Source organism: Cajanus cajan, chromosome 3 (assembly GCF_000230855.2).
Source record: "Cajanus cajan strain Asha chromosome 3, NIPB_CcT2T_4, whole genome shotgun sequence".
In the NCBI taxonomy this organism is placed as follows: domain Eukaryota; kingdom Viridiplantae; phylum Streptophyta; class Magnoliopsida; order Fabales; family Fabaceae; genus Cajanus; species Cajanus cajan.
Genome location: NC_138519.1, coordinates 33,218,412 through 33,239,573, shown reverse-complemented (window position 1 = coordinate 33,239,573; position 21,162 = coordinate 33,218,412). Strand labels below are relative to the sequence as shown.

The 21,162-nt window shown below is 29.5% G+C and overlaps 1 protein-coding gene and 1 long non-coding RNA gene across 2 annotated transcripts; one reads left to right on the top strand and one right to left on the bottom strand.

The window, feature by feature from the left end:
• Positions 1-836: 836 nt before the first annotated feature.
• LOC109790836 (very-long-chain aldehyde decarbonylase CER1) lies at positions 837-12,405 on the top strand. The gene is made up of 9 exons (XM_020350079.3): positions 837-997; positions 1,967-2,193; positions 4,672-4,904; positions 7,000-7,219; positions 9,632-10,007; positions 10,172-10,480; positions 10,578-10,673; positions 11,748-11,921; positions 12,028-12,405. The coding sequence occupies exons 1-9, from the start codon at positions 938-940 to the stop codon at positions 12,208-12,210; spliced, it is 1,878 nt and encodes a 625-aa protein (XP_020205668.2). The 5' UTR covers positions 837-937; the 3' UTR covers positions 12,211-12,405.
• A 3,389-nt stretch (positions 12,406-15,794) lies between these two features.
• On the bottom strand, positions 15,795-17,421 carry LOC109790837 (uncharacterized). The gene is made up of 2 exons (XR_002238968.3): positions 16,914-17,421; positions 15,795-16,555 (listed from the first exon to the last, which is right to left on the bottom strand). It is a non-coding gene; the product is annotated as an uncharacterized LOC109790837 (long non-coding RNA).
• Positions 17,422-21,162: the final 3,741 nt, after the last annotated feature.

Here is a 21,162-nt window from a genome sequence, read left to right as displayed (position 1 = left end):
ATATGATATGTTGTTTCATTAATTCATATTAAGAAGATAATCATAAAAGTATTTTTTTTATGTTGATTTGAGTTTATATAACAAAGTATCACATGATTTTCAAGTTTTGTTTTTAAAAATTTGTAAACTTGATCAATGAATTAAAAACTTTTTAATTTAACAGTTGAATTGTTAAAATTTAAAATATAACACGAGTTATTGAATAGAATAAGTCTATTAAGACTTCCTCTTTTTGTTTGAGGGAGAGGAAGGAATAGAAGATAATAAGAGAAAATAAGTGAGAATTGATTTGATACGAAATAAATAAAAAATAAAGTGTTATAAAATAAAATTTGTAATTATTTAATAGACTGAAATTAAGTAACAAATAAAATAAAATTAGTATTTACAACTATTATTTTATCCTTACTTTATAATATAATTTGAATTAATAATTTTTACATTATGTAATTTTATACATTTTTTAAATTTTACGAAAATTTCCTCAATGAAAAGAATATAAAAAATGATGTAAGGTCCACTTTTAATTCTTCGCAATTCTCCTTAAATACTCTTTACTAAATACAAATATTTTTTTAAAATTTATTCTAATCCATTCCTCTCCCTTTTAAATCATTTTCACTAAAGTAGACTTAGAATAAATGCATCCGACTCCATATATGAGGATAGTATCCGAATTAGGTTATGTGTGTGACAGTTAATGTGCGAAAGTGAAGAAGTTCTATTAATTGAAAACATGACGTGGCTACAATGACACGAAATGGTAAGCGGTGGGGTTTGGTTTTTGTTGGTTGTTAAACGCATCAATTGTTCCAATGTGAAAGCGTGCTTGGTCTATATATGTTGTGTTACCCACCCTTCTTCAAACCACAGAATCACTTGTGATTGTAACAAAAGAAACTTCTTGAACACTGTTTGATCTTGCTGCATACAAAGCATGGCCTCAAGGCCTGGAATCCTCACAGATTGGCCATGGAAGCCTCTTGGAAGCTTTAAGGTTGTCCACAGCTCCCCCTTAGTTATTACTACTTCAAATTTCTTTATGTCTCTCTATAAACAATTAATGGCTATTACTTTTCATTCATGCATCCACTCACCCACACTCATCATAGTCATAGAAAGATATTCAAAATTGAATAGCATGCACATTGCTCTCATTGATTTTATAACAAAAAAAGAAGAAGAATATATTATACGTGCATGAAAGAGTTTTTTCCTATGGTTTTAATCACATCAATTTAGAATGATTACTACTTTCTCTATTTTGTGTTATACGAAAAAAATAACTGGATTTGCGTATATTAAGAAAATTTACTATTTATATTAAATTTTATTAATATAATATTATTCTTTTCAATTTGTTCTTGTTATAAATATAAACAAATAGTATAACTGAAAAATTATATATCAAAAAATGATATTTTAGTGAGAGTATTATTAAATAAGATAAAAATAATTAAAATTTGTTTATACTTAAAAATAAAAAATAAAATGTATTTTTATTGTTTATAATAGAAAGCGGATAGTGTATTATTATAAGGCTCAACTAAATAAACTTACTTATGAAGCGTACTAAATATGCCCCACCCATGGTTTAATTACAATCAAATCATGATGTTAATTTGTCAAAATCAAGGATAATTACGAATTTGTACATTAATACGAGGAACTCACTTTCAAGGTGCACTAATTCAATCCCATCCTCCATTATAACAATTTCAATGACAAACGTTGTACCTACGAGACGATCGATGCATTTTGGTAAAATATACCCCTTAATTAATTTATATATTTAAATTTAACAATTGTAAGCAATGCTTATTACATTTTATGACATGCCAAATTGATCGCAAAGTTGTAACGTATAAACGATCCATAAATTTATAAAATATATATGTAGCTTTTAGTTCCAATTGTTTTAGTGGTAACAATTAATGAAGACATGAAGTGCTGTTTAATTTTGCAGTATCTGTTGGTAGCTCCTTGGGCCATTCATAGCTTCTATTCTCTGGTGGTGGAGGAAAAGAGTGAAAGAAGGGACATAAGCACCTTTCTCATATTACCTTTTCTGCTTTGGCGTATGCTTCATAACCAGATATGGATCTCTCTCTCCCGTTACCGAACTGCTAAAGGCAACACTAGAATTGTTGACAAGGGGATTGAGTTTGATCAAGTTGATAGAGAAAGAGATTGGTTAGTTGTTTCATTCATATAGGTTTACATGTGCTTCTTACTTTGTTTTTTATCTGATGATAAACAATTTAAATATAACATATATATAGGTGCTAACAATAGTCACATAGTTCTTTTGGTTGAGGCATTACTATTATAAGTGCTAATCAACTATTCTATGATTGAAAGGAATGTTTTTAGTCTTTTAAATTTAAAATTGATTTTTTTAATTTTTATAATTTTAAAAATTTTATTTTAATTTTTATATTCAAAATTTATTGAAAAATTTATCAAATATTATAACATAAAATTTATCTACTAATTTTAAGTAAAAATATTGTATTAAATTTAATTTATGATCTATCCCTTTTAAATATATTATCAGTAAGATAGAAATTAAAAATATATTATTTAAAATTACAAGAACTAAAAATAGCATGATTAAAACACATTAGTTTTTTCATGCAAGTTTTCTCTAAAAGTGATGAGTCGTGTTACTATTTTCAATGGTGTACGACTGTACTCTTTCATGATATATGTAGCTCTTATAAAATTTCAATACCAGTATAAAAGGTTTTTTATTATTATTTATATATAAGTATTTTATGAACAAATGATACATGAGAATCTTTTGTTTTTTTGTTTTTTTTATAAGTAAGGGACAATTTTGTTTTAAGATTTAAATTAATCTTCTGTTAGGATCCAACCAATTCAATGTTTGTATGTTTTATTTGTTGAAATACAAAGTCTTACATCATTAGATAAAAAAAAAATTTATAAACACACGATCTTTTATTAATTTAAATTCCTTTTAAGTGATGACAAAAAAAATAATTCATAAAAATTTAAGTTAAAAAGAGATAATATACACATACGTTTAAGCCATTAAATTACTTAACAAAGATAATTGAGTACGAGGTGACTTCTTTACTTCATAAGGACCCACTGTGTGAGTGTTTCCTTCTCAGCTTCATCACTCCTGATATTTTACTCATGATATTTTCAATTCTGAAGTTTTCTTTTAAATTGTTTCACTCATTAATTAGGACAGTTGAATTAACCCGTACAATTATCATTGTTTAAATTCGATATTTTTTATTTTGCGTGCACTAATCTATGAATTACCCACTAAACAAAGATTCTGGTCCATGTCTGAGTGCTAGAACATTTTGGTGAAAAAATAGTAATAGATCCATAGTAATGTTTTTTATTTTTATTTTTAAATCCTCACCTCAACCAACTATCTCAGAACAAAGATACTGAGAATGTAGCTGTTATTATAATTTGTTAGTAACGAGTACAAGAGGTACTGAGAATAGTACACCAGAAAATCAAAACAAAGATCCTAAAGACACCACAGTATGCTTCCATAAAAAAAAAATAATAAAAAAAAAATAAAAATAATATATATATATATATATATATATATATATATATATATTTACCTTGGAAAGTTTTGGTTTAAGTTGTATATATATTTCACTTGAAGGGTGTAATCTCATTACTAGGACCCTAAAACTTTGCACCAAAAAGAAGAAAAAAAAAAAAAAAAAAACCTAACACGCTTTGATTAGGAAGGGAATTTATGTGAGAGAAATATTAATCATTAATGGGTGAGGCATACATGTGAAAGTCTTTAATTTGGTCCAAGGGAGGAGGGAGAGGAATTGTGGATATTCTTTGAATTTAGTTAATTTTAATGTTAAATAATCTTTTATTTAATATAAAGTTTAAAATGTAAGTGTATTTTATGCAGCTGTTCATTTATTTTTGTATTTTCTTTTTTTACTATTCTTATAACTAAGTAAAGACAGTTGTTTCTTTTTTTTTTTTTTAAATTTTTTTTTTCACCTTGAACCTTTTTTTTTTTCATTACATCACACATTATATTCTTCCTTCTTCCAAACATTATATTTGCAGGATGTCAAAATCATTTGTCCTTTGGTAACACTTGTACATAAAATATATTTTAAAAAATGTAGAAATGAAGAAACTATTAGATGTGATCTCAAATCACATGATCATACATAATCAGGAGTTATTAATTTCTTTTTATAAATTAAAAAATTTAAATAAATATCATATAATGATTGAACAAGACCATAATCACATAATTAATCCAGAACTATCTAATAATCACTTGTCATAGAGTGACACACATATAATATGTATTACTAAAAATTACTTTTAACTATATAATAAATATAATATATATTGATATATTGTTAAAAAGTATGGGTATATAAAATTATAGTGACATACAAAATAAATCTCATTCAAAATCAATACTAAAACTATGTGTAACTATATGTCAAATAGATATCTACATATATTATACTTATAGTGACATTTTTTGTATGTATATATATTTAACATTTTTTAAAGTGAATTCTACAAAGAAAAGGTAGATTCATTTTTCATTTTTACATTGTTATTTAGGTTAACTTAACTTGCTAGTTAATTGAATAGTGGATTTTACATTCTGTTATGATCTTGCAGGGATGACCAAATATTGTTCAATGGGTTACTATACTACTTGGGATGCTACACAATACCCGGTGCAACTCATCTTCCACTGTGGAGAACCGATGGAGTAGTAATGACAATATTACTTCACATGGGACCAGTAGAGTTTCTTTATTATTGGTTACACAGAGCACTTCATCACCACTTTCTCTACTCCAGATACCACTCTCACCACCACTCTTCCATAGTCACTGAACCTATAACGTGTGAGTCATCACCTTCATTAATTGCATGCATAATTCAAAGCTAGCTACCAACCATTTTAGTCTGCATTTAATGCATGCAATTTATTGTCCAGTGTACGTCAGCACTGTCTGTGATTCCACAGAAATGCATTGCAGACTGCATAATTATTATGCTATAGGGCCACGTGTAACAGTAGTACTGGTGGTGGTGGAGATTCGTTTCAATTTTGAAACTATAATTTGACTTCAATGATATAACATATGACGAATATATATAATATATTCATAGGTTGGGTGGCTTTACATAATTAGACGTACATATAAAGTAACTTGATTGCTTAAATTTATTGTATTTAATTTTGACTATGATATCGTAGTTAATTAGTAGTACTAAGTTTGGTTCTTTTCAAGTTTAGGGTTTACTTGTCTTGTAGTTTATGTTGTTTAACTATAATAATACTGTATGTATCCCACTACCTTGGTCTGCTGTTTAGATAATTTACGTGAATTTAGATTTTAATTTATAAATATTATCTGCATGACATTAAGGAATTTTACACTATGTCCAGGATTCCAGGAGGTAGAATTTTGATTTCTGATTTTGTTTTCTTTTACTTACACGAATTATATTTTTGAGGATATGATATTAATTAAAAACGTGGTCAAATATATACCAAGATTGTTTGTTTTATTGTTAACTTTTAAGAAACTTTCTGTTTGTATTTATTTCTTATATTAAAAATTAAAAATAATATTAATTTCTTTTGTTAATTATATACTTATCAAGAAAGAGAAGAAAAAAAAATGTCAAAGTAATTAATAAAGGAGAAAAACAATATAGTATAAAATAAAAATAAAAAAATAATATAGATGAAGAAATTAGTTATTATTCTTAATCTATATAATATAAACAATAGATTAAAGTAACAAATGAAGTGTCTTAGCTAGAATGCATACTACTTTCTAGTTTAAAGGGAAAAAATGTGTTTATGTATGCACTCCATAAATCTCACACCATATTATTTAAACATACAATTTAAGTTAAATTAATCTTACAATATTTTCTATCACAATTTTTAATTTTTCCTTTACATCCCTCGTATATATCTTATTGTATATTTTACTCTGCTTTTTTTTTTCTTTCTATTTTTCTCTTGTATTAAAAATTATTGTATAAAATTAAACAAAATACAATAACTCTGAACCTAGTTGTGTAAAACAGAAACATATAGTTGAGGACCACCACATGGGTCATTTTGTACTTATATCACTACAACAAAATTTAGTATTACCAACAATATTTAATGGCAATAAATTAATTGTCTCTATTTTATTATTTAATAAAAATATTAATGACTATTATATAATGACTACTAAAAATGTATTTACATCACATCAAAATTTACTATTAGCGATAATTATTTGTTAGAAAAAACTTAAGTCCCACATCGACTATAAATAAAATAATTAAAGAGTATATAAGTGAATGATAACTCTCACCTTACAAGTATGTTTTATAAGGTTGAGTTAGGCCTATAACTTACTATTCTAAGTTAGTATTTAGGAGATAAGATAATTACAAAAATTAAAGAATATATATTTAGAAGATAACCTTCATCTTCTAAGTCCCACATCAATTAGAAATAAAGTAATTAAAGAGTATTTGTACTTATCTTACAAGTCCTACATCGACTAGAAATAAGATAATTAAAGAGTATTATAAATCTTTTCTTAAACTTTTAGCGGTAATTTTAAATACTAGTATCAAATGACACAAAAAGTTATACACTTTTTTTGATCATTATGAGGGTATTTACTAGCATATAGAATAATTGCCGGCAAATATTTTAGCGACACTGCATACAATGACTAATGTGTGAAATGCCGGTAAAAGATTTTGTAGTAATTTTTATTATCACTAAAAGTCATATTAAATGCTACTGAAACTCCATTTTATTGTAGTGTATATTCCATGTGCAAATTAATGAACACTTTCCGCATGGGTAGCTGTAGTATTTAATTCTATTCATAGTGCATTTGCTAGATATGAGCCCAGCAAATTAATTTTGGTCACTATATTTCTTTATCTAAGATTATATTAATTCTCTTGGTGCAGCTGTGATCCATCCATTTGGTGAACACATATTATACTTCCTTCTCTTTGCAATACCCAAGTTAACTATAGTCTTCACAAGAACAGCTTCTGTTGGAGCCATGGTTGCATATGTCACTTACATTGATTTCATGAACAATATGGGTCATTGCAACTTTGAGGTGGTCCCCAAGTGGCTCTTTGATGTCTTTCCTCCACTCAAATATCTGATGTACACCCCATCGTAAGTATTTATAATTATTAAAGTACAAAAGAATTATATATATTATCAACTATGGTAAATATTTATAATGGAGTTTAGTTTTTATGCATTTTTAGAACAATTAATTATATAATAGATATAAAATTTAAAATATTTATTATAAAAATTAATACTATTCAGAATAATTTGTGATTGTATAATAATAGAAAAAATATATACAATTTTTTTTTACTTTTTTATTATCATATATACATATATAGTTACTTACATATTATACGCACTGCTTTATATATATATTTTATGAGTTAAGAAAAGGGAAAGGGTATTTAGTAATCAGCGTACATGCGAGGTAAGAGAAATTAATCCTACTATTAAGTTTATATAAAAGTTTTTTTTTATTAATATGAATTATTATGCAAATAAAAAATAACATTTACTTTCTTCTTAATAAATGTGTGTTAAATTCTATTAATAGAAAATTAAATACCCACTACTAGAATTTCATTTTTAGTAAATAATTTTATTTTAAAAAACTATCATTAAATTAAAACTCATTATTATTAATTTATACATTTAATTAAAATAAATGTTTAATTTATTAATATTTTATATTAAAATTAATTTTTATGAAATATTTATAAATAATTTAGTAAAATAAAATTTTGCTAAGTCAATACTTTTAATTTTAAAATGTTATAAATTATCATTCAATTAAAACTCATTATCATTAGTTTTATCATATTTATAAAATTTTATATATTTAATTTAATTTAATTTAAAATTAAAATTAATTATAATAAAATATTTATAAATAATTTAGTAAAATAATATTTTTTAATTAAAAATTTTAATTATTAAACTCATAAATTTAAACATTTTTTTAAATTTTTTTTCTAGATTAAAATTGACAGAAAAATCTACAAAAAAAAAAGTTAACTAAAAACTTTTCCTACCATTTATTATAATACTAATAAATATTTATTGTGAATTTATTTTTGTAAGTAAATTTGTAAGAAATAAAAAAAATTATCACCACATTTTCTGTGAATTTTTATCATAAATTTTTTTTTCTATGAATGTTAAAATCATAACAAAATTTGCAAAAATTTCTTATAAATTATTTTTTATAAAAAAATTTGTAGAAATTTTCTACAGATTATTTTTCACAAATAACTTTGTAAAAAATTTCTCTGAATTTATTATTGAAAAATATCTAAATTCGTAAAAAAATAATACTTTTCTAATAAGTCATACAAATACGTAAACTTATTTTATCTAATTTTTTGTTCTCTTATATTTTCCACCTAATTAATATATGTCTGTGTATACAGCTGTAGTTCCTTATATGGAAATATCAACCTTCTATTTATATCATATTTTTCTTCCGACTAATTAATGCAAGCAACTGTCATCTTTATTATGTGGTTTGGTATGGAATAAATGCAATTTCTCAGTCTCTCATGACTCACTCTCTCTCTCTTTATATATATATATATCAAAAGACATATTTGACTTTTTCTCTCTCAATATTATCCCATTAGAACAAATACGTCTTTTTTCACTTCAAAATTTAAACTAATCGACTATTCTTATATATATATATATATATATATATATATATATATATATATATATATATTTTTTTTTTTTTTTTTTTTTTTTTTTTTTTTTTTTTTTTTTTTTGAGAAGTATAGAGTCTTTGTTATTAAAAAAATGCTAAATGGTAGGATTACTTTTTCATATTGTTTTGTAAGCTCCCTATTTATATTTCGAAAATTTTCACTATTTCTCTAGCACAAATTATGATTGATTATTCTCGTAAAAAGTTATTATTGATCATTATTAGGTAAGAGTTATATTATGTATATATTTTTAATAATATTATTTTCCTGATACATTAGTCATCTTATCATACAAAGATATTATTAAAGACAACTAGCATTTCCCAGTAGTTATTTATCCTTGAAATTTTTGTATAAAAGTTTTTGAACAAATCTCGTTGCTGTTTATATTATATAAATGGTTGAAATCATTCTCATATTAGTAAGGTCACAGTAAAAGTGAAAAATAAATTCAGAGAACCATTATTTTTCAAAAGGTTAAGTATTATCAATACTTAATGGTGAAATTTCAATATATAACAACACATCTTTAATTGTGTTTTCCTTTATCATAATATAAATGAAAAATATACTTCTCCAACATTATAATATATTTTTTCTTATTAACTAAAATATATGAAATTCAAAAATCATATATATACGGTATTTATTGTATTAAAAATAACACTTACGTGATCTGTAAAATCATAATTAATAATATATGTATCTTATAGTTAAGAGTGTATTAGAAAATAAATTCATAATATTTATTACTAGCATTTTCTCCATTTGATAACCAAGTAAAAGGAATATTATTTCTAATATCTCGCAGGTTTCATTCTCTACACCATACTCAGTTTAGAACAAACTACTCCCTGTTTATGCCACTTTATGACTACATCTATGGCACCACGGACAAGGCTTCAGATAAATTACATGAATCATCATTAAAACGAGAGGAAGAAATTCCAGATGTTGTACACTTAACACATCTCACAACCCCTGAATCCATCTATTATCTTAGGTTTGGATTTGCTTACTTGGCCTCAAAACCTTACACGTCAAAATGGTACCTTTGTTTGATGTGGCCTATAACAGCTTGGTCCATGATCCTTACATGGGTCTATGGTCGTACATTCATTGTTGAGGGAAATCGCTTTGACAAACTTAAGCTGCAAACTTGGGCAATACCCAAATTCAGTCTCCAAGTAATTTATCTAGACTTTCATTCTCTATATTTATTTATTTGATTTAAGTTATTAATTCCAAGGAAGGTTTAAATGTTATTACTATTATTGCATGGGATCATTTGTTTATTATATGCCAATGTGCAAAATAAAGTTCATATAACTATGGGATTTTTTTTGTGTAGTACTTCTTGCAATCTCAAAAAGTGACAATCAACACAATGATAGAGGAAGCAATACTTGATGCGGATAAAAAAAGCATAAAAGTGTTGAGCTTAGGTCTTAGGAATCAAGGAGAGGACCTTAACATCTATGGAAGCTTATATGTTAGTAGGCATCCAAAGTTAAAAGTTAAGATTGTAGATGGTAGTAGCCTTGTGGTTGCTATTGTTCTAAACAACATTCCTAAAGGAACAACTCAAGTATTACTTAGAGGTAAACTCTCTAAGGTTGCTTATGCTCTTGCCTTCACACTGTGTCAACAAGGTGTTCAGGTTAGCTTCTTTAATTTGTATAGAATTAATTTCTTACCAAATAATCATATAAGAAGGCATGCATATTTTAAACATTGCCCTCTTGACTGTATTTCAGGTTGTGACTTTGCATGAGAATGATTACGTGAGGCTCAAAAAGTCATTCACTGGCTCAGAAACCAATTTGGCCTTTACTAAAAGCTACACACAGACGGTAATTAATATATATATGCCAAATTTTTCCTAGCTACACATGTTAAGAATTCACTCTATTTGCTTCATTTTGGTTAATTTGGATAAAAAATAAGAAGAAATTAAAAGGAAAGAAAGCAAAGGGACAAATGATTTTTTCTTCTTCTTGCATTGTATAAATAGAGAAAAAAAGTAAACAAAAAACATTATGCTAAATTCTATTTAAACAAATTTAATATAAAAATAATAATTGACAAGGACATATTTGTAATTTCATTGATTTTCTATTATCTTTCCATGCTTCCTCAGCTTCCAAAAGGTGAAAATTATCAATATACGTCTCTCATGAATACTTTCTTTCTTTGCTTGTTTTGTGCCATTTCAAATCAAAGAAAAATCTCAAGTAATGTTTGGTATAAAAAATATTTTAATATAACTATGAGAAAAACGTTATGAGAATAATATATATATTTTTTCGTTTGGTAGAACTTAAATTAAAAATATTTCTTAGACATAATTTTGTTTAGGAAGTGTTAATTTTTAAATGAAAGTTAAGAGAATTATTTTTACCTCCACAGTAAACATAAAATTCCACATGAAAATGGGGTGTAAAATAATTAAATAACTTATCATTTATTTTAATTCCAAAAACCCGTATTTTTAATCTCATTAGTTGCTATATATTTCGCTTTATTGTAAACAAATTTGTCTTATAAAAATTATATATACAAAATTATGGGATTACATATAGTGACATACAAAAAGTGTTATTATAAGTATAATATATATAGGTATATATCTATTTGACATATAGCTACACACAATTTTAGTGTTGATTTTAAATGAGATTTAACAACATATTTTGTATGTCACTATAGCTTATATCTATACTTTTTAACAATATACTAACATATATTATATTTATTGTATAGGTAAAAATAGTTTTTAGTGACACATATTATCACTATAGGATGTGTGTCACTATATGATAATTTCCTTTTAGTGTTTTCTCTCTATTTTTATGAAACCAACTTTGTCAATAATGACAAAAAAGTTTTTTTTTTTTTTTTCACCTTTCACCTTTGCTTTTGGATAGACATGGTTAGTAGGAGATGATTTGACTGAAGAAGAACAACTAAAGGCACCCAAAGGAACATTATTTATTCCATATACACAATTTCCACCAAAGAAATATCGCAAGGACTGCTCCTACCATTGCACTCCAGCAATGTTAGCTCCATGCTCCATGGAAAATGTCCACTCTTGTGAGGTTTGTTCATATTATCCTATGGAATTGTTCAATTTATGCATATCAACCTTGTCATCAATTTCCACAAAAAAAAAAAAAAAAATTGAATTCATTTATTTGGTTACAGGATTGGTTGCCAAGGAGGGTAATGAGTGCATGGCGCATAGCGGGGATAGTACATTGTCTAGAAGGATGGAGTGCACATGAGTGTGGTCACACAATGCATAATGTTGACAAAGTTTGGCATTCAACACTTCAACATGGGTTCCAACCTCTTTCGGTGCCACTCAAAGAATTAGCTCATTATTAATGAGTAGCTATGGGAATATTAATCTGTGTTTGATTTCTCTTTTCTTTTTCTTTTTTCTTTTTAGCTTTTTGGAGGGTATTAATTAATCCATCGTAATTATGGTCATATTTACCTTAAATAAGTTTTTGAAGTGTTTCACTTAGACAAGCAAATGAGTATATTTCATCTAATATATATATCCATATAGCTTCAACACTTTTGGAGGTATTGATATATAAGCACAAGTGGTAACATATTATAAAATATTATATACTTTGCAAAAAAGATGGAGCTAGTAGTTATGGCCCTTTATATACCGTGTCAACGATCTCAGGACGATTGTACATAGTTAAGCACGTTCATGTTTCTTCTCATTTGTGGAACCTTAAAATTCAAGCATGATTGTACATAATGTCAACAGTACTTTCATGCATAGTATCCACATAATTATGCTTTTTCTAATAAGTAGAGACTTGAAATTCAAGCACGGTCATGCATAGAGTCTGCATGGTATGCTTAATCCTCACAATTGGTTTTTTATTCTTAATTGTGCTCCACTAAAGCTACATTTCTATCAAAATTTGGGTAAGTTCTCTTTATCTTGTAATTCATGCCAAACCCTACACTAATATATGGAAAAACATTATTGAAAATCAGCTAAAATTTTCAAATATTAACTCAAACATCACATGCCAAATATATATAAAATAATAAGGGTTTAGGAAACCTCTCTACTCTTGAGCATCACTTGTTCTCAAGCAATTAACCTCCTTCATCCCAAATTTTAAGAAGTCAAATAGATGAACCAACCAAGGAACTTAGAAATTAGAAGCACTAGAAAATTCTACAATGATAAACACTTCAACCTCTACCTAGGGGCAACTCACTGAATGGCCAATTAGATTTGGGACTCTAAAAAATCAATCTCCAATGTAATAAAAACCATTCTATTGCCTACTCTTTAGCATTTTAAGGTAAAGACAAAATTCACTCAATGTCTCTAGAGGAAGTGTATTATACAATAAACTTGTATATCAATCAATTCTAAAAAGCCTACTCCAAAACATGCAAGAGTAAGGGATTTTAAGGGTGTAATATGACTAGGGAATTTACTTTAGGTGGAATAAAGAAAACTAGGTAAACATAAAAAGGGTTAAAATATGAAGATTCAAAAGCAATCCTTAATTTTGTACAAGAGCAAACCTTGGGAATATCATTCTTTTTCATCCATGGCACAATCATTCTCTCTTTTTCCCTCGTCCCCTTGTTCCTATGCCTTTCTATTTTTATTTTAATTAACTTAAAAATATTATTGCATTTTTATTTGTATTTTTAAAAAGCAACACAAACATGAATTACCATTTGATTTAGGATATTTGATTTAGAATCTTCAATTAAGACTTTCTCTTCATTAAATGCTCTTTTTATGCTTTAGAGGGTTGAACTCAAACAAAAGACACATATTAAGGGGTAGAGAAAAGAAATTAATGTAATAAATTGATAATCTAAGCAAACTAGGCAACACATAGAATTTCACAAAGTCTAGTCACCACGTTAGGATGCAACCCATTAGCATATCTGAATGAACAAGAATATTGAAGGCAAGATTCACGGACACAATACAATGTAACTACTAATCAATTGCAATTATCCCATCAATTGTCCAACTTAAGCAATTAAGAGTTATAACAATGTAACACATGAAGTGTAGTACCAAAAAATTAACAAGTAAAAAATAAAAATTCACAGAAGCACAACTAATACAAGTTAAAAGATAATGTGTACTAAATAGGTCCCAGATTTTCATGCTGGGAACTTATTGGTTTTGGGAACTTATTAGTTTTAGGCCAAATATTAAGATACATTCACAACTACACAAGGATCTAGATAGTTCTTGTCTAGATGAAACAAAATATTCCCATAAGCCAAGGAATACTCAGCATGCGTTACAAAAAATGTTACATGTAGTGACATACAAAAAGTGTCATTATATGTATAATATATGTAGGTATATACCTATTTGACATATAGCTACATATATAATTTTAGTGTTGATTTGAATGAGATTTAACAACATATTTTGTGTGTCACTATAGTCTATACCTGCACTTTTTAACAATATACCAACATATATTATATTTATTGTGTGGGTAAAAGTAGTTTTTAGTGACACATATTGTGTCACTATAGGGTGTGTGTACTATATATGTGGCAATTTTCTTATAGTGATGTCAGATACATTGTTCTACGATTAAGTGTTGCAGAAAGTAACGTCTGACTGCTACATGGCAATAAAAGGTCTTGAATGAACTTTTAAATGACCATGATCTTAATGATAATATTTTCTCACTTATATATACTTTCATTTCACCTTCAAAAGGTACATTTTTCTTTAGGATGTGCCCGAGCACTCTGAACACCTGCTAACTTAGGCACATCAAAGTCCTTTTTATAAATGTCGGAACCCAGAAAAATTCTGATCTTACTCACAGATGATTTGGACCTCCAGTTTAAAAATCTCATCAACTTCAGAATGCTCGAAGACCAGACTAATCCTCTTTCTAATGATTTTGAAAAAGAGTTCGAAGGAGTCGCCATTGATATTTTACACAAAGCATCAGAAAAAGAAAAGAGTTTTCAAAAACTTCAATTTTGGCCTTCATAGCCAAAGTCGGGTTCAGGGATCGATTACGTGAAAGAAAGGTATTAGACACTCCACAACACCCTAACTCAGTACCCTATGACAAATTTGGCATAATAACAATGTAATTAAGTTTCTACTCTCTTATTTTACTATACATACAATAATTTACATTATCCCTAATTTACAACATGCGTATTACTATATTATCTACATAGTGCCCAATCTATTGCATGCGAGTATAAATATAAATAAAGAAAATAAGTAGAGGGAAAAAGGAAGAGAAAGAGTTTAGAACCTCTGAAGCAAGCTTTTATAAAGCTCTTCATAAATTTTTACAAGGGCACTTTTTGGCAATCTTTCGCTTTACAAAGATCTCACTATCACTCAAAAATTTCAGAGAGGGGAGAAGAATTCTGTTCGTCTGTTAGGTTCAGGAGAATGAGCCTTGGGCACGCTTTTATAGGCATTCAGGGAAGGGGAACGACCATTCTCAACATTGGAATGGCCGTTCCGTGCCTCATTTTTACATAGGATTAGGGTTTTGGGAATGACTACTCTGGGTTGTAAATTTTACATTGAAAATTCTGTTGGGGACGACCGTTCCAATGGTAGGAACGACCATTTCGAGCCTAAATTAGGGTTTTGGCTCTTTTTCATGCAAAAATTTCTTCTAGGCTTTCCAGGCTCCCTCTTGGCCCACTTCCGTGCCTCCCTCGATATCCTTTAGGGCCCCTCTTCTTGCTTTAGAAGTCTCCCAACACTTGCAGGAATAGTCCGAACAAAACCTGGTGTCTACAAAAAATACAACCACCGCTTACAATCTTGAGGAACAAGGACCTTAGATCGAAGATTTTGGATGGATATTTCTCAACAAGTGCATTTGGCGCCCACCATTTAGAAACTTATTCCTACGAGCTCTGCTAACTAGAATAGAGATGGTTGGAGTAAAAGGATAACCAAGTAGGAATCTCAAGACACTAGATAATATTCTCATGTTGACAAATTTTAGAGGGAATTACAACAGTGGCAAAAACATAGGGAACATAATGAGAAATAATAGAAGCGACATGAGGATGAGATGACTCTCCTCAGGCAGAAAAATTCTAAGTTGTGACAATTGATCAAGCAGCCATAGATTAGTACCAAGATCATTACCCCCATCATCGACCCCATCTAAGAGTTGGGTTCATTTGATTCTTCATGTGATTCCACTTTTCCTTCTGGAATGTCAGCAACTGAGGTGCCACAATCTAGGGGTGCTCTAACAACCCAAGCATCTTGACAGACTAGGACATCAATGCAAGTGTCTTGGCTAGTTGGGACATCGTTACCTCACTTTGTTTATATTAGAGGAATTTCGCAAGCACCCCTCATCAATGAGATCATATAGGTACCCCTTCCAAAGGGAACGAAGAACTTGGGGTTGGACAAGTATAATAGGACCAATACTGATGCAATCATGTACTGACTGTTTTGTACTTCTTGTTAACTCCAAATTTTGTCTCCCTGTATAAATCAAAAAAAGTCCAGTCCATACATATTACAAAATATAATACAAATTAAAAGCAAAAAAAAAAAGCAAAAAAACAAACAACGAAACAAAATAGAAAAATAAGAAGAAAAGAAACGTGTTGATCGTATCTTCCGTGAACCCCAACAACTACTCCCCTTCAACTACTCTGCTGCAATTCTACCTTACCACTGCAATCAAGCCACCATGCCCTGCAAAAATCTCCAAAAATTGCCTCTTAACCAGGTTCACAAGCCATATCCCTAAATTTAGGGATTTTGGCAGAGAAAGATTAATCAAAATAAAAAATCATGTGCCTATAAATACCAGAATACAAGATGAACAAAGGGATGAAAAAAATTAACAGCAACAGAACAGAGAAACCACATAGCTGGGATATAATCTGAAAGAAAAAACTCAAACAAGGAGCACAAGCAGGATCCTCAAAATTGTGGTATCATCTTCACCCACTATTTTTTTTTGTACATATAGTAATACTTGTGTGCGCCTCATTGATTTTTATTATTATTATTATTTGCGAGTAAAGACGAATAAAAAGAAAATACTAACCTCAACTATTTGTTGTCCGTACTGATTTCCAGCAACCATAATGTGTTCTTCCATTTTTTTTTTCTTTTTATCTTTTCTCTCTCGCTCACTCTGTCACCTCTTTTTCGCGACCTGTGAGTCTATGGCCAAAACGCAAGGACCACCGTGAGCCACCGCCATTGAAAATGATTTTCGACGGCGTTGTTTGCTTCTTCTTCCTTCCCCAAACAAATCCCCACAAGAATCACCGTGGGTCACCTTCAAAAATGATTTCCAACGGTAACCCCCTTCGAGTTACTTTCTTTCACTGTTGTTCTCCCTTTCCGCTTCACTTGTTAGGCCAACTGCGGTGGTATCGTGTGTTGATCTTCTTCCGGTTAGCACCAGCGCATAGTCTGCGGAGAGAAATTGGAGAGCTCCTCTCATAACCCTAACGTAAGGGTTTCTGCTGGTTTTCCCCAATTTCTGTTTCTGTTTCACGAATTTAGGGTTATTCTTTTTCTTCCTTTTTATTTTTTTATGTAAGCCAAGTCCATTTGATGTGTTATTCTTTAGATGGCCAGATTCTTTATAAATTTATGTAATTGAGGCTAATAATTATATAAAAAATTAAGGCAATTGATTTTATTTGATTATGTAAAGTTATTATATGTTGAATTTTCACATAATAATGATAATAATGAGAATGATAAAAATTAGTAACTATTCCACAAAATATTGAGAATAATATCTTTTATGAATATTGACAATATATATATTATTAAAAAAAAAGGATTACTTGAATGTACATTCTCTTAATCTTAGGCCTAATATATGCAAGTTGTAACAATTTGTCATCTAGAAAATGTTATCTAAATTTAACATATATAATCAATAATTAGAATATTATAATTTTTTAATAAAATTATTTGAAGTCATTATTTAAATATTTTAGTGGCAAAAGAAAAATTCCAACACACAAATATTTTCTGCCAAAGAACTACGTGACTCTGATTCTTCATTACGCATGGAGATACGTAGGAGCAGGAAATAACTCCTGTCGAGCCAAAAAATAAAAATAACAATATTATCTCATTTTTAATAATAATAATATAAATAATTTTAGTACTCATTAAAATAAAATAAAGACATTTGTTAAACAATATATTTGATTATTATTGTTAATTCATATTAATGTGGGGTGAGGTAAATATTTTATAAGTTATAATAAATTTGCTTAATTAATTAAAGGTAATCGTCTTAAGGCGAACGTTGTAAGGTGCTAATACCTTCCTTACACGTAATCGACTTCCGAACCCAAAAATCTAATTTTCGTAGACTATTTTCTAATTTATGGTTTTTCCAATGTTTTTCTGTAAAAAACAACATTGGTGGCGACTCCATATTTTTCAACCAATTTTTCTTCGTCCCGTCGCTATATCGGTTGCGACAGATGGCGACTCCACTGGGAAAAATTTTGAGAGTCAAGCCTACAATAATTAATTAAGCAAATTAATAATAAGTTTTAAAATGTTTACCTCACCTTTATTTTTAATAGATATTTTTCCTTATTCATTATTTGTCTTATTTGTATCTATTTGTGTTGGGTATTTGAACTTTAGGGTAGAAGATTTTGTTATATCATGTGTGTTGTTTGTTTCGCAGATTGGGTAGTTTAAGATCACTCCCTTCACACACTTCACCTATACAATTTCACACACGTTTATGAGTGGGGTCCTATGCCCGGACTTGAGTGCAGCTTATGATAAGTAAGAGGTTGAGTAGTGGTAACCTTCTAGATGTACATCTTGTTTGGTTATCATGAAGGCCTCACCTAGAGTTTAATCCTTTCAAGGGTATTATCACTTCCAATAGTTTACCTATTGTTGTGATTGATATTCTAAAAAGGGGTTATTGGCTCTAGAAACCTGTTTTAGAACTATAGAACCACCTATTGTGAGGAACACATATTAATGGCCCTATAGCCTTTTATTGTTAGGAGAATCCTTCATAAGATGCAAGGGGATCAGTATTCTACCTCTACAGTCAAATAACATAACCTATGCACAAAATAAAGAAACTCTCTCTCTCTCTCTCGCTCTCTCTACCTTTACTACATCATTTTATAACAAGTATCATGCATTTCATATAAAATAGATGAAAATAATTTTTGCATTTCAACAATCATGCAAAATAAATAGATAGAATCATAAATGGCATGTTGCATCCATTTCTAGGTTGTTAAGGGACCATAAAGACCTAATACTCGTTGTGAACATTTTCTAAGAGACATGGAATCACATTTGAAGAAGACATTGAAGTTGAAGGTCAGACAACCTAATTTGAAGAGTTTAAGGGATCTCAGTAACAAGATGAAAAATAGCCAACGCCGAACTTTTGTTGTAAGATTTGGAAAGCTTTTTAACCTATTAGAAGTTACCGTGCAAGAAGGAGCTCTCACTGCCTTAGCTTAATTCTACGACCCTCCTTTAAGATGCTTCACCTTCCAAGATTTCCAACTTGCTCCAACAATTGAAGAATTTGAACAAATACTGGATATTCCTTCAGGGAACAAAAAGCCCTACCTATATATGGGTCATTATCCTTCACTAGCTACAACTGCTGCAACCTTGGGGATTGGAGTAAGGGAGCTAGCAAGTAAGAAAGAGATGAAAGGAGGCGTTGAAGGTTTCTCAAGAGCCTACTTAGAAGGATATGCATTATGTCTGGCAGAAAATGAAAAGTGGGATGGTTTCATGGATGTGCTCGCACTCATCATTTATGGGATTGTTCTGTTCCCAAATATTGAAGACTTTGTTGACTTTGTTGCAATTGATGTTTTCTTGGCCTACAAGCATGAGAGGAGAAGCCCTGTACCGGCCATTCTTGCTGATACATACCACACACTTAATTTACGCCATGAAAGAAAAGGGGGGATGATTTTGTGTTGTTTGCCTACATTATACTTGTGGTTCATGACTCACATGTTCAAAAAAGGAAGACAGATAGAGACTATAAGCAAAAGCGAATGGGCCCACAACATAGCAAGTCTTAGCGAGAAGACCATCGTGTGGTACACTTGTGAGCAAGACATCAGTGAAGTGATTTGCCAATGTGGAGACTTCCCTAACGTACCACTGATGGGAACCAAAGGGTGCATAAACTACAATCCAGCTCTTGTAATAAGGCAGTTTGGTTATCCAATAAGGAGCCCACCTACAGAAGAGTCAATCACTCCCTTCATTGTCTATGAAATGAGTAAAGACTTGGATATGCTTAACAGGATTAGACGTGCTTGGGATCGAGTGATTAAGAAAGGAAAAGAGCTGGGGAAAAGAAGTTACACTGTAGAGGGAAGTTATCACCAATGGCTTTGTGAGAGAGTGAAAAAGGTCAAGATGCCATTTCGTAGCTCGGTTCCAGTTATTGAAGAAACAACAATTCAAGATCCCATGAGTTTGGAGGAAATCGAGGAACTCAAAAAAGAGCTGGAAAAGTATAAAAAAGAAAAAGAAGCATTGAAGAAGGAATTGATACGAACTCGCCAAGAACATAAAGCCTCACAAGAAGAAATTACAAAAGTAAAGAAGTACGTTGAGTTATCCAACAAACGAGCAAGAATAGAAGAAGAATGCAAGTTAAACACTCGAAGTTGTCTAGAGGCTGCTGATACAGAGCTAAAATTACAAAGAGGAGAGCGAGATGAGGCTAGAGTTAATAGTGAACGATGGAGAGAGGCATGGAAAAAGTCCAAGGAAGCTGAAAGAAGTGCACAAAGGAAACTTGAGGATTTGAAACAACAATTGAAAAAGGTTGTGGCTGAGTATGAAAGTAGAGTCCAAGATGAAAAACAACTAAATGCCAATCTTGTTTCGCAACATCAAGCCATGTTAAATGCAAGAAATCAACATATTATGGAACTAGTAGAGGAAGTGAGGCAATTGAGGAATGATGTTGAAATACATGAAGAAAATCAAAGATTCTGGGCACATAACCTCGTGAATCTAGTTCAAAAAATCAAAGGAATGCTCAGTGATGCCTCGTACTTATTGCAAAGAGCTGAAGGAATGATAAACCCGCTGTCCACTCCCATAGAGATTCATGCGTTCCTTGAGTATTGTAGAGATATGATATCTCAGATGAAGAAGATGACTACTAGTGATAAATGATTTGTATTTTGCTTTAAGTTGTATGAGAAATATCATATATGTATTTTGTAGTGCTCCACTCTTCTAAACTTTTTGTACTTCACTTTATCTATTTAATGAAGAAGGTTGTTGATGTCTTTCTC

Bases quoted from the DNA above. Each gene is read 5' to 3' on its own strand.
- LOC109790836 (XM_020350079.3), top strand. From the start codon at position 938: ATGGCCTCAAGGCCTGGAATCCTCACAGATTGGCCATGGAAGCCTCTT. The intron at 2,194-4,671 runs GTTAGTTGTTTC...ATGATCTTGCAG, and splicing joins GTTGATAGAGAAAGAGATTG to GGATGACCAAATATTGTTCA. The intron at 11,922-12,027 runs GTTTGTTCATAT...ATTTGGTTACAG, and splicing joins AAAATGTCCACTCTTGTGAG to GATTGGTTGCCAAGGAGGGT.